Source organism: Populus trichocarpa, chromosome 14, assembly GCF_000002775.5.
Source record: "Populus trichocarpa isolate Nisqually-1 chromosome 14, P.trichocarpa_v4.1, whole genome shotgun sequence".
Taxonomy (NCBI): domain Eukaryota; kingdom Viridiplantae; phylum Streptophyta; class Magnoliopsida; order Malpighiales; family Salicaceae; genus Populus; species Populus trichocarpa.
In genome coordinates, this window is record NC_037298.2 from 7133266 (window position 1) to 7148097 (window position 14832).

The 14832-nt window shown below is 29.3% G+C and overlaps 1 protein-coding gene across 1 annotated transcript; it reads left to right on the forward strand.

The window, feature by feature from the left end:
* The first annotated feature begins 11807 nt into the window (after positions 1 to 11807).
* LOC7455368 (protein CURVATURE THYLAKOID 1B, chloroplastic) lies at positions 11808 to 14753 on the forward strand. The gene is made up of 6 exons (XM_002320200.3): positions 11808 to 12139; positions 12244 to 12347; positions 12426 to 12512; positions 12645 to 12707; positions 14350 to 14387; positions 14489 to 14753. The coding sequence occupies exons 1-6, from the start codon at positions 11971 to 11973 to the stop codon at positions 14544 to 14546; spliced, it is 519 nt and encodes a 172-aa protein (XP_002320236.2). The 5' UTR covers positions 11808 to 11970; the 3' UTR covers positions 14547 to 14753.
* Positions 14754 to 14832: the final 79 nt, after the last annotated feature.

The window sequence follows — 14832 nt, forward strand, 5'->3', positions numbered from 1 at the left end:
GGAAATGAAACTTGGAACGGCAAGAAAAATGTTGGGACCTGAAGGTTAACACAGTATTTGCAATGAAAACACGTGAATCGATCAACCCAGTACACTCTAAAATTGATGTTGCAAGAAAGGAGGTTGAACTGGTTAGAACATGATGTGTCTATGCTTCATGAATTTTTGAGTTGAATTTGAAGGCGTTTTCATAGCTTTTTCTTATAAACAAAAAAATAACAATAAAGCGCCAACAGACAAGCGAAGAAGCAGAAGACAAATTTGCATAAACCCGGGTTTTGAAGAATTGTCAAATAAAAGATAACATCAAGACCAGGGAACCACAGAGCAAAACAAACAACAAAGGATGCAGCTGAGCTCCACGCAACCATATTCTGAACAAAACTCAAGCAGTACTTCTGAGCAACTAACAATAACAGCATCAATGGCATAAATCAAGACAATAAAGAGAAAGACTGGGATCCATACTGGCAGGGTTTCATGGAGTAAAATAACTAGCAGACCAACCAAGAACAACCCCCCAAGCTATACAGAGAAAGCATAACCCCTAGATCCAGCCACTGCAAAACACTTTCAGGGATATCAACACCAACTGCATCATTAAGATAAGAATCCGCCAGAGATATGAGATAAAGACACAAAACCCATGTAATCATAATTTATAGAGACACCTTGTTTGGCATGACCATATGTTGCGATTAGCTTCATGCAAGATATGAGATAAAGACACAAAACCCATATTGTAAGAAGAAAAATGAGTAATTAACTAGGATGAAGAGTTCATGATAATGCCCATGGCCTAATAGATGGTTTATGCATCAGGTTAATCACATTAGAAGAGTCAGATTCTACAATAATTTTCACTTCAGACAGATCCTTCTCTGGAAAGGGATAATTCTAGAGCTTTAACCATAACTAATAGGTTTTTGATCCCTGCAGGGATAGTGAAAAGTCCCAGCACCATTACTTTATGATAACGTAGAACCCCACCTATACCAACAAAACCAGGCTTGCCAAAATAAGATTCATCCATATTCCATTGTAACATAAAGGGCTAAGGGCAGACCATACCAACAGTATTTTGTTTAGATGAAACATGGACCTCTCTTACTTTTTTTTTATTTTTTTAATAGTAACGGCAGCTACGCGAGAGGTTATCTTATTCCTGTTAGCTTAAGCTTAACCTCGTGGATTCATTCGTCTTCAAATAAATTAGAAAAAAATTTGTAAGTAGCAAACTTCATACTTGAACCACACCATTTTACGACAGTGGAGTCTATACTGCGAAGCAGATATTAGTGACGTGGTTGAAGGATTGATCGCAAAGGGCAAAGAGTTTTGAAGGATGGAAAAGGGGTAAAGTCAAAGTGTGAGGAAAGGAGAAACCCCATGTTCCAAGTTTCTGCAGATTGTCATAGGGGTCAGATAGAGAGATGCACACTGTACAGCAGCTATAATAGCACATATCCCCATGTCCGAAAGCATCCCCGACGTCTGGTCAGAGACATATCTCCATTTTCCAGCCCAGTCCTAGTCAGTTTGGTCTTTCGAGTCTCTTCTTTTAACAGCTTTTTTGCTCCTTTTTTTTTCCCGTCCTCTTTCTCCAAGGTCAGTTTCAGTCTCGAATCATATATTTTAACGAACTTTTTTTTTCTTAAAAAAAGAAGGAAAACCACTGCATCTTACCAGCTTATAATATCCATAATATTACCGTTTGTTACCAACTTTACTTGAAGTGGTTTAATAAGATAAAGGAAAAAAATATTTTGAATAATTGTATCTGATTGGACTGTTTAATGCTGAATTTGTGTGTATAATTACACAAACTGAATTAGGTTCATACAAAATCTATATGGATGTGTCAATACATAGTTAAGACATCAAAATTGCATAACTACACTAACTGTGTTTTTTATGCAGTGGAAGCTAAAAACAATAATAAACAAATAATACAAAAAAACATGTAGATTCAATTTACAGGTTTGTTTTCTTTAAAAAAAAATAGTAATAACATTTATCTTCTTATGAGATTTGCAAAGCCTTAAATAGATGAAAAACTCCATCTCAACTAGAAAAATAAAATTTTAAAAATAACAAGGAAACAATCATAGAATTTGAAATAAGACATGAAATCTGAAAATAATAAAAAAAATCATAAAACTGTCAAAATCCGGATCTTAGGGCAAGACTTTCGATATCTAAAGATTCAACGGTTCAAGTAGATACTTTTAGGAAAATGATCTCTAGAAATTCCTATAAAAATTTAAGCACGATTCAACGATTAGATTAAAAGTTATTATTCTTTTGAGCTATTTTTATTCTAATCTAACACGACTAGACCTATTCTTGTGACTAGACATATCATATTAATCCATAACTCATCTAACTATAACAGAATTAGACTTGATTGTTCAGAATCATATGTTATCACAAGCCTGAGTATCTAAATATGTTTTTTATTCATTATATTAATGTTTATATAAAGTATTTTTCCAAATCCTCGTTCATTTTTGAAACAGCTGAGGTTATCTCTGTAATTCGGAGAGTGTATAGGCCATTTGTATGGTTGAGGTTTTTTAATGATGGATTACTAGACATGATTATTAAATGGTATATTGCTCATCCCGATTTATATTTTATTAAAGTTAAGCCAGTCACTAACCTTGGGCAACTTCCACCTTGATAACAATGGATCCAAAAGGAACATTGGTCTCAGATATTGGAATAAGAGACTGTTTTATTTGGAAAGCCGAGCCAGCATATTCAAAAATTAATCTCGTTTTCATGTTATCATTGGCATTATATCATATTAATCTCGAATTTCCATATTATCATTATCTTATTGTTGCTTCTTCGAGTACATTAGCATATATTATTGAAAAGGTTTCTGCAGGTTGCCGTGAGAGAAGTTGAAAGTCTCAAAATGGTAGATTACCAAAGATATCGCCGTCAGGTTTGAAAACAACAATGACGAAAAATTCAAGGGGAAAGGACAAAAATAAAATAAATAAACAAAAAGAAAGGGAGTCATTACAAGTCATATTTTTTCCTTGAAAATCAGCTTTTTCCATTGTTTTTTCTTCTGTTTCTTCCACAGCATCTTCCCCGACTTTCCTATGCCTAGTAACTTGGTAATAATGTCTTGTGTTTCTTGTGGCTGATGCATGCAATATTCGATTTATGTTCCTCTTCCATTTGCTAGTATGAATACCTTATGTACTAGTGAAAATAATGTAATTGTGTCCTAAAAATTTTGCATCATTAATCAAATTATAATCACTTTAATCAATAAAGAATCAATGGTGACCCAAATTTATTGTAAATATTATTTGAACATTCGAACATGATATAAATTAATATTTTTATCTTTTATTAATTAATATAATTAATATGAAAATAAATTGGGTTGATTTATCATAGATGTGTTTTTTTTTTTTTTTGCTAAAAAGCTATTCAATTGTAGAAACGTTATCGTGGATTTTTTTTTTCCATGTGCGTGTTTGCTAATTTTTTATTTATGTTTTTTTTAATAGAGATTTGATTTGACATGCAAATGAAACAATGCGATATTAGCCATTAAACGAACTAAAAAGGCATTATTTCTTTTAACATAAGGGTCGTCGTACTTTTTTTTAATAAAATAGATATTCGGATCAGTTTGCATGTATCTCAATTAATATTACGAGCTCTAAAATTAATGATCATATAAATTTTTAATGACCCTAAAATTTACAAAGCTAGAATCAATTACCTTCTGAAAAAGTAAATTTAAGATATCATCAATTAAACAACTTCCTTTAATAATAATATTAATGAAAGAGTTTTGTTCCTTTTCTTGCTAATTATGGGCTATGGCATCATGGGTGTTTTGTTCCTTTCCTTGCTAATTATGGGCTAAGGTTAATAATCCATTCAACCTAGGAAAGGAACAAGAAAAAAGCAAGAAAACCTAACCCTTCAAATCAATCTTCAAATTCCAAAGAAATGGATGGAAATTCACGTACAAATTGTACAAAAGTGCATCTTATTGCTACCAATACCTGTCTCTTACACTACAAATTCCAAAGACAACCTGTCTCCCATCTGCCTAGTGTATTTTGGCCTCTCTATGAGCACCATTTCCAAATGATAAACTTCACAACTCATCCTAATTATTACCCAAACAAATAGTCTTCTTTCTCGGTTGAGTATGAACATGGGTAACCTTGTAAAGGCTGACGTCTATTATTTTTCTGGTGATTCTCTAGTACATCACCAGAGATTCCCCATCTTAGCTAGACCATCCCCTATCCTAGCTAACATAGTGAGGCCCCCCATGTATAGACTCCATGTAATTTTGTTAATCCTGGATTTAATTTTGTTTCTTGTAAATCAATAATTTTATGCGTGAATTGGGTTTTGATATTAGAAAATTTATGTTTTAAATTACGCAAATTATAACTTTTTTTGGCAGAATATTAATGGTAAAAGATAAAGAAATTATCTCAAGATGAGTCTATATAATATCTATGACTTGAGTGTCCTAATTGACATGTATAATTCTTAAGTCACAAATAAAAAAATAATTATCGAGTTATAAATTGTATTTATAACTCTCATATCACATGTATCATCTTCAACTCAATTAAATATATTAAATTCCTAAATAATTTTTCATGTGTGCTACTTCACTAGAATTTTTTTAAAAAAAATTATGCTAAATTCCCAAAATACTCCTCCATATAATAACAAATATATAAAAGAAAGGCATCGCAACCTAAATTGATACTTGAAAGTACTCTTCTTGGGCTCTATTTCGCATTGCAATTTAATTGTATTTTTAGAAAAAAAATATAGCTATTAATTATATTTTTAGATCATTAAAATGTAATGATTTCAAAATTTAATTTTTTAAAAATATTATTTTAAAATATTTTAAAATAAAAAAATATTTTAAAAAATAATATACATCACACTCACTCCCTTGAGCCCCCTTTATCCACCGTGCGGAGAATTAAAATCATTTTTCTGATTATTTTGACCAACGACTCAAAAAGAAATCATATACATCATCACCTGCAGCTGAAGTGCATGATTTTCTGTTTTTTGGTTGGTTACTCCAAGCGCAGGCAGTCTTCTCTTGGATTCTTTCCTTGTCTCTAAAATCCAAGTCAATTAAAAAAAGTCAAAGCGTCAAAGGTTTGATTTTTGGTGTTTGTATGGTCAACCACGCTTTCACCATGCCTAGCGCGCGTGTGACATGTCTGGCGCACTTTTTGTTGATGCTGGTGCATGCTTTTGCACGGGTTGCGGTGCTTTTCATTATTTTTTTAGATAATTTTTATATACTTATATCAAAAATTAATTTTAAAAAATAAAAAATATATTATTTTAATTTATTTACAAATAAAAAACAATTCAAAAAAAAAAAAAAAAAACTCTTACACAATTACAAACACCATCTTTATATATAAAATCTTGGAAAGGCTTTTGGCTTATGTTAGCTTTCGGCGTGTGATAGTCCAAAGCTATGGCTTTCCCATTTAAATAATAATAATAATAATAATAATGGTTATCTCAAAAGACCAATTTAGAAAGTTGCTTTTGCACTCCAATCAGTCAACAATTATAATGGTTACCTCAAAAGTTACGAAATAATACAACTATAAGACCCATAAACAGTAATGGAAGGGATTTATTAACTACAAAACGCAAGTAAATTCGCGTTCTGAATGGGTAAAAATAGATGGTGTGATTCGTGAAACGTGGATATTAATAAAGATTAACAGAGGTTTGTTGAAAACTACAACTAAGTATACTCAATTACAATTCCTAAATATGTAGCATATAACTATTATATTAATACCCGCTAGCTCTTGAAAAATAAATAAAAGAAAATATTGTTTTTCTTCAAACTCTAAAAAAAAATCGTTTCTTCAAATCTATTTTTGGGTTTGGGGAAACAAAACTTGTCCAGAGTAATTATTCATGGGTTTAAAAAATTGTTTCCCCCAACTATTTTTGGGTTCGAGGGAAACGAAATATATGAATTTGGGCGAAAACAACTTTTTTTAGAGGTAGTTAATAATGGGTTTGTGAGGAACCAATTTTTTTTAGATAATTATTTCTGGGTTTAATTGTCTAAAAATCTATACTTGGCCAGTTAATAAAAGTTTAAAATCTATAGATAGGTAAGTTTTTTCTGAGATTGTTTTATATAAGTATTCTTTCAATTTAGAATTTAGGGATAAGTCATGGCAGATGAAGTTTAGCTTTTCGTGGCTCTTAAAACTGAACGATAACCTTAAGAGATATCTCCAGAAGGAAAAAACTGGTATACAGTAAATTTTTAATTTCATTTCGACCGTTTATTTGTTGGAAAGTAGTTTTTTTTTAAAAAATAAATTCTGAAAAAATAAATTATTTTCTGATGTTTGGTAGTGTAATGAAAAATAAGTTGGAAAATACTTTCCAGTGTTTGGTTATGTCATGGAAAATGAGCTGGAAAATAATTTATTAATGTTTTATTTTTTTCAAGTTTATTAAAATAATGAGAAACAAATTTTACAAATTAAAAGGTTGAATGAGAATGAGATTGAAAAAAATAATAATTTCATAAATTATCTCAAATAAAATAAATAATAATCAAAATAATAAATATCAAATCTAAAAAATAAAAAAATTGAAAGATGAAGAAATTAAAATAATAATAATTAACATTTCATAAATTATTTCAAATAAAATAAGCAACAATCAAAGGAATGAGGATCAAATTTGATATATAAAAATTTCAATAAAAAAATGATAAGGAAAAGCAAATAACAATTATAAAAATAAGGACCGAAATTAATATAAAAAATAAATTCTAAGGGATGAAATTGAAAAACAAATATTCAAAACAAAATATATATAGCAATCAAAAGTTTGAGGATCAAATTTGATATAATCAGCAAATAATATGACATTTCTAAATTTTTCACAATTTTCGAAAAATGTTTTCCGCCCAAAATAAAAGGAAAACACTTTCCTAGAAACTAAGCCAAATTTTTCTTTGACTGGAAATTGTTTTCTGTTAACCGGAAAGTGTTTTTCATTTACCAACTTTTCTAATAGCAAATAAGCACATAGAAGTTTTAAAAATGATTTTTCAAAAACCAGTTTTCAAGAAACAAACATAGCATAATCTTGCTAAACACGTCACGAAAAGATCGATCAATCAAGATTTAGTTTTACTCATTGTTAATAGTTTTTAAAATTAATTTTATATTAATTTAATTAGATTGCAAGTGTGGAACATGCTAGCAAGTCTCATTCAAAAACAACTTTATACAGTCTCTTGTCGTTGTAATTGAGCACTTGGATCGGTCATCTTTAACCGTCCATAATTTTTTTAATTAATATAAATATTCAAGTTAATTTATGTATATCTTAATTAATCTCAGAAGCCTAAAATTAATAAACTATGAAATTAACAAGTACAAAACCAAGCAACCGTGAACGAAGACCTTTCTCTTATGACCAGCCATCTTCTTTTTCAGTTAGAATTCAACTTGAAATGATGTCCCATGTCCTTCAATACCATACCCCTTTCTTTTGCCTAGCTGTTGGATTTTACCTTTTTACCGTTGTTCTCATTTTTTTTATTTATTAAAATCTCATTGCGAGCTTGGTCAGCACCGGTGTTTTTCCCCCTCGAAAAATGAAAAGTTGTCGCCTATTGAGGGGGGATTGAATAGAGAGTTTTTTTATGGATTTGTAAGTGGATAATTTTCCATATTTATGCAGGATTCAAATCTTAAGAAATTATATATATATATATATATATATATATATATATATATATATAAAAGAAAGTACTGATGCGATAGCATAATTTGTTCAAGTCATGATTAAAATCTTTATATGATAAAGTTGATTGGAAAATACCTATATTGTTAAGAACAAAAAACAAAGAAAAACAAATCACGAGCACACTGGCATGTTAATTATCAGTCAATCCCAAATAACGACCACCAGTTTTTTTTTTTTTTTTCCTCCAAGAGGAGACTCGTGGATTGTGGTAATGGCGACTTGGTGAACCTCGAGAACCATAATATGTTTTTTTAATTTATTTTTAATATTAATATATTAAAATAATTTTAAAATAAAAAATATATATTTTAAAATAAAAAAATATTTTTTTAAATTTTTTTTCAAATACATTTTAGAAACACAAAAACAAACGAGTTCTTAAAACTTGATTTTATTCGAAACATAATTTGTATTGTTTTTAAAAATAATCATCCTGATTGTTTGTTTTTACTGCCACACTATATTTTTAAAAAATTAAAAAAGAAAATTAAATTAGTTTTTTAATGTTTTTTTTATCATTTTAATATATATATATATTAAAAAAATTGTTATTATAATACCCAACACTAATATAGTATAACATGACAAATCTATTAAAACCTGAATTAATTTTTTTAATATGATTTTAAATTTTTTATAAAATCAATTGATTGATGCTTACTAAGTTATTACTTCCCATGCTTTTCCAGCTATATCTTGTGCTCGTGCTCACAGGCCCATTAACTTGGTTTGTCGGCTAAAAGTTGGGTGTTAAATGTAAATCATTTTTTTTAATTTTTTATTAACATTAAGAGTATTCTGGTTGAATTCCTGCATATGAAGATCAAAATTTCTTACCAATGAGTTCTTATGGATTTTGATTTTGTTTTATAATAAATGGCTCTATTAAATTTGTTTTCCAACATCAGAGGCTCAATCTTTGGTTTTGGTGGTCGAATTTACTGCATATTTTAGGCTGATCTAAGAATTCACAACGTAGCGCCAATTACATAACCATTATTATAAAAAACAATTCATAACTGATAATTAAACAATGAATATTTAATTATTTGATAGTGTGGTTGCAAGCTGGATAAACAAAGGGGGACAGGTGTCGAGATGAGTCATCAACGGATTCAGGCTCAAAGAGGCCAGATCAAGCCTCTCTGCAAAAGCCACCCTAGAGGGAGTGAATGATGACATCTGTGGATTTTTTTTCCCACCAGAAATTAAAAATGTTTTGGCCAACAAAAGATACGGATTGTCAAGCTTAGATTAGATTAGGGATGATTATTTTCGATTCGAGTTGATTTTTATAAAAAAAATAATCAAATTGAATTAAAAAAACAAAGCTAAACTAAAATTGGTTCAAATCAACCGGTTTTGGTTTGGTTTTTAGGACAAAAACCAGTTCAAACTGGTTTGGCTCGGTTTTTTAATTTTGGCTTGGTTTTTTCGGTTTGACTCGGTTTTTTTCCGGGTTTTTTTCGGTTTAGGGTTCAATTTGATTTTTTCAGTTTCAGACTTATAAAACCAAACCAAACCGGTCGGTTATTTTTAAATTTTAATCGTTTTAATCGGTTTTTTTTCACGGTTCGATTTTTTCGGTTATTTTTTTTCCAGTTTTCTCGATTTAATTAATTTTTCAGTTTTTTTCCTTACCCCCTGGCCCAGATCTTGCATTTCTTGATCTATAATTAATTGGTTTTCACCATACAAGAATTATTATGATTAAAATCTATATAAACACGTGTAATAAGCTAGCAGTTAGAATATCTAATCGTTTTTATTATTATTATTATTATTATTGGGAAGTATGGTGATAATCTAATATAATAAAATGGTTTACATTTGTAATACAAATGAACAATTTGAACAACAGTTATCTTATAGTTAAGTACATATTTGATCATGTAGACCTTTCAGCTTATAGATATCACAGACGAGGATATTCTCCAAATTCATAAAGAAAAAGAGCCCGGTTATGCACTAGGTAATAATACATAGCAATGCCATGAGACTGTTTTTAAAAACTAATTTTATTTATTTAGTTAAATTAAATCTTCAAAGAAATTCCAATAATTCAAATTCTAAAGGAAAACATATATTTTATTTGTCAAGAAAATCCTTTCCTTATTTATGTATTTCTTTTTTGTTTTGACCCAATATATCTTTTTTTATCAACAACATGGTTTTTTTTCTAATAAAAACTCAAGGTAATTAAAATAAATATTTATAATAATTTTAATAATTTAAATCAAGGAAAAATAAGTGTATTTCTTGAGCTAGAAAAACCCATTTCCATTATTCATTTATATCTTCTTTATTTTTGATAAAAAAAACTTGTTTTTTTTATTACAAGCATTGTTTTTTAAAATAAACTAATTATGATTTGAAAAGCAAGTTTCAACCAAAAAAATAAAAAATAATGTCTTGATAGTTTTTGTGTGACTATATAAGAAATAAACTAATTCAAAGAAAATCTATAAAAAACATTCACAACAAAAATATAACAATATACAATTTATTCTTAATGAATATCCATGAGCGGTTTTTTTTTATAAAAATTGCATATTAGTCCATATATAATAATTTATAATATTAACATAGAAACCTCAAATATTAAAAATAATAGCATAAATGTATGATTTTTTAAATATTATTGTACTTATTTAAAAAATATATATTTTAAGATATAAAAGATGATTAAAAAAAAAGGAAGAAAAAGATGAAGGGCCAAGTGGATGATGCCCAAGCACACCTGCACTTGCAATGCTAGGCCCACATACTTGGCCTTTAAAAACCAAACTTAGGCGCACTGACAATTTCTCCGCTCTCTTAATTCCTAAAGACTAAATATATATAAAAAAAAATAAAGTTTTATGTCTAAAATAAAAATCTTTAAAACTGCAAAGATCAAAGTGTAGCGTGACGCATCTTTTAAATAATGCAAATGAAAAAACAGTTCTCTATGTTTTTTTTTTTTTGTTAATGATGATTTTTTTTTTAACTATAGCCTATAATTCTATTTCATAATAATGATATTTAATCTAATTTAAGAATAATCCATATTAAAACACATTTATGAGAGCATCCACATCGAAAAGATATCTCGGGTAAAACTATAACAATACAACTTTTGAGTTTTAAGTATCGAGATACAAAAAAAAATAAGCATAATGATCGAAGCAGATAATATGAAAAACTTGAGGGATTAAAATGAAGAAAAAACTCCTTAAGTAAAGGGATGAATACTAAACATGAACTGCTCTGTTTTTTTTAAAAAAATTTATTTCTTTATCCCAAAATAATGAAATTTTAAAGAAAACAGGTTGCAAATACAATGATTTTAGTTTACTTGATTATTACAATCATCATGCATTTACTAACGTTATGGATGGAGAATTGCATGCTCCACTATCACTTATTTATTATAGAAAATGGCAATAATTGTTTATCTGACAAGTAATTTTTGGGTGAAAAGTTGGGGGTTATTATTTTTAAAGTGTTTTTTTATTGGAAAATGTATTAAATAATATTTTTTTATTTTTTAAAATTATTTTTAACATTAACACATTAAAACGATTTAAAAATATAAAAAAATAATTTTTTAAAAACCTTAAATTCGTTTGTTTTTTCATTTTAAAAATATTTTTTTAAAAAAATAAATATTTTTTGTTTAAAATTTTTTTTGGATGTTTTTCAATATATCAAAAACTACCTTACAAAACTCTCCACCAACCTTACAAATCAGGCATAGATATTAAAGTAGACATAGATATTTTTGGCCCTATTTATGGGAAGGAAAAAGAAGAAGAGAAGATAACAGAATAAAGTTGTAAGCACAGCAGGGCTCCAACCTGGAGGAAGAAATCCAATCAAACACCATAGATTGGCTATCCAAACAGCCATGTCAGCATCCTATCTAGATGAAAAGAATGTGTGGTGCTCTAGCTTCAAACTTGGAAGAAGATCCATCTCCACATTTCAATCAAGAAAATTATCAAACACCTCAACTAAACCCACAAAATAAATAAATAAATAAAAATTAACAAATAAATTAACTTGACCATATTGGAACCATTTCCGCGTTTGCTCTCCCTAGTAGAATTCTCGCGGGACAAACAGTACAGGGACCTCAAGGGATTCGCTACTGCAGTCATGGCTTCAACTTCCTCCACACCCCTATCAATCTCCTCATCATCAAGCCTCATTGATGCCAAGGCTTCTCGCCAATCAGCAGCTGCATCACCACAGTGTGTGAGCCTCCCTACACTCCCCCCTCCTCCTGTCCAGCCCCAAAACCGCCCCTGGAAAGCCACTGCTTACTGTGAGTCTCAAATGACATATACACATACATGTAGACACATAGTATTACATACCAGACATACACTGTGCTATTTTATTCACAGTGATTCTTGTTTTTAATCTCAGGTCGAAAGATAGCTCGCAATGTTATGACCATGGCCACAGGAGAGGCTCCAGCAGAAGTTGCTTCAACTGAGCTTCCAGAGATTGTCAAGACAGTTCAAGAGGCTGTAAGAATTCTTCCTTTGATGAAATGTGCTTTAATGGGATTGGTGGGAATTCTTAATGAATTTGTTATTGGTGGACAGTGGGATAAAGTTGAAGACAAGTATGCAGTGAGTTCACTTGTGGTAGCTGGTGGAGTTGCCCTCTGGGGTTCGACAGGGTTGATCTCGGTGAGCTGCTTCTCTAAGTGGACCTCTTTTATTTTTTATCTTTTAATGTTATTCCTTTTAGTCCTCTTGTGTTTGGCACTGATTTTACTCCTGTTAAATAAAATTTAAGAGATAGAAGTGTTTCTGTGTCAGGCAATCGACAGGCTTCCTTTGATTCCTGGGGTTCTTGAGCTTGTTGGAATTGGGTACAGTGGAGTAAGTACTATTCACTCAATATTGCTGTTTTGGTTTATATAAAAACATCAAATATATTCTGTAGATTTTAGTTTCCTTGTTAAATCTGAATGCTTTGGTATCATCAACATCGGATTATTAAAGTAAAACTCTAAAATGCTCGTGTTTTTTTACTGTGCAAGGATCTATTATTCATCCTTTTACACAGTATTGTACATAGGCTATCTATTTTTTTTTTTAATTTTATCCTCAAATTTTTTTTCAATAATTTAATTTTAATTAAAAACTAATTAGTTTTGATTTTTTATGAAAAAATAAGATTGAAAAAAAAAAACCAGAATGAAGAAGATACTAAACATGGGTGGCGTACTATAAGTTTTGCAAAAGATACACTTTGGTACTTAAACTTCAAAAATCACATAAATTATACAATTTCAGTACCTCAATATTTTTTCAATTCAATTTTGGTACAAAAATTTATTTTTGTTATTTTTTAGTTTTTGATTAAGAGAAGAGAGAGAGAGGGGTTGCCAGATTCCAGCGGTAAAAAGAGAAAAATGTTGTTAACATCGATTTAAGCCACCAAATAAGATGATATTTGTGTCAAATTGTTCCATTTGATGAATGAAGTTCATATTAGGTGTTTTTTTACCTTAAAGTTCGTGAAAAAACAGATCTTAACTTGGGTTGATTTTTTATTTCTGGTTGATTTTGGTTTTTCAGGTGGTTTTTTTGGGTTTTTTGATGTTATAAATAAATTTATCATGGTTGCTACAGAGTTTATAAGTGTTTTGGATAAAAAAAAAAATAGGTTGAAAAGGCAGGTTTTTAGGTCAAAACAACTTAAGCCTTGATTTTACGGCCATCACAATGACCGAAATCTAGAAAAATCAGATAACGTGTCATCAGTTCTATTTTTTTAATTTATGTTTAAATTAGTACCCCTTTTTTATTTCATTTTGTTTGGAGAGTATCTTTTAAATGAAAATTATTTTTTTAGTTGTGCATTTAAATTTGAAGAGTTTTGCTGATTTTGTATATTTTTTTAATCTTTTACATGGATGAACTTTATTTTTGAAAATAAAAAATTATTTTCAGATAATATTTTTAATATGTGCAGCCTTGCATGATGTTATTTTTTCTTTTATTTTATTCGATTAATTTAATTTTTCTATATTTATATCATTGTTTGCTTGAATAAAAAAATTATTTTAATAAATAAATATAACAAACACAACCGAGTAAATGTCATGTCTTTCAAGATTAAATATCTTAATCTACACTTGTATCTTGATTTTTAAGTTTTATTTTTATGTATTATTAATAACTTTTTATTTATTTATTCGCATATATAATTTTTAATTTATTTAATTATATATATGCATAAATTTTTTATTTAATCTTAAATTTTTTAAACTATAAAAATACATAAAAATATCTGACTCGCACTAGTCATAACCGGTGAAATACTGTACGATGTAGGGAGCTTGTTCGAATTTCAACACATTATCTTAATAATCGAGAAATTAATTTTATTTTATTTTTGTCCGTCACATATGAAAATTTAAAATTTGTTGTTTATATAGTGTGGCGGACAATACAAGATTTTTTTATTTTTTTGGGTTCTAATGAGCTATCATGCGGTTCTTGTTTTTCCTTGCAGTGGTTTGCATACAAGAACCTGGTTTTCAAACCTGACAGGTAACTTATATACTTGCTACACATCCTCGTAGAGATTGGTGCAAAAACGCATCATGTTTGGCCCACTAATATCATGTTTATACACATGGGGCAAATTGCAGGGAAGCTTTAATCACGAAAATAAAAGACACATACAAGGAAGTAATCGGCAGCAGCTAAAGAAAGCCAATTGAAAGACTGCTGCAATGAGGTGAACTTTCTGTTTTCACAAAAAAAAAACAAAAAAAACCATGCAGCATTGTGCATAAACATGTTGCCTTGCTTCATTTTCTTTTCTAAGATTCTAACCAGAGTAAATCCGTGTAATGTACCTTTATCTTAAAGATACATGTAATTAAATATTTTGCTTCCTCGCCCTTAGAACTATATATGCCCGTAATCACCTTCTTCATGGAAGGTCTAGAGCAGCTAAATTTAGAAGAGTACCTTGCACCACCTATGTTTT

Bases quoted from the DNA above. Each gene is read 5' to 3' on its own strand.
- LOC7455368 (XM_002320200.3), top strand. From the start codon at position 11,971: ATGGCTTCAACTTCCTCCACACCCCTATCAATCTCCTCATCATCAAGC. The intron at 12,140-12,243 runs GTGAGTCTCAAA...TTTTAATCTCAG, and splicing joins CTGGAAAGCCACTGCTTACT to GTCGAAAGATAGCTCGCAAT. The intron at 12,348-12,425 runs GTAAGAATTCTT...ATTGGTGGACAG, and splicing joins TCAAGACAGTTCAAGAGGCT to TGGGATAAAGTTGAAGACAA.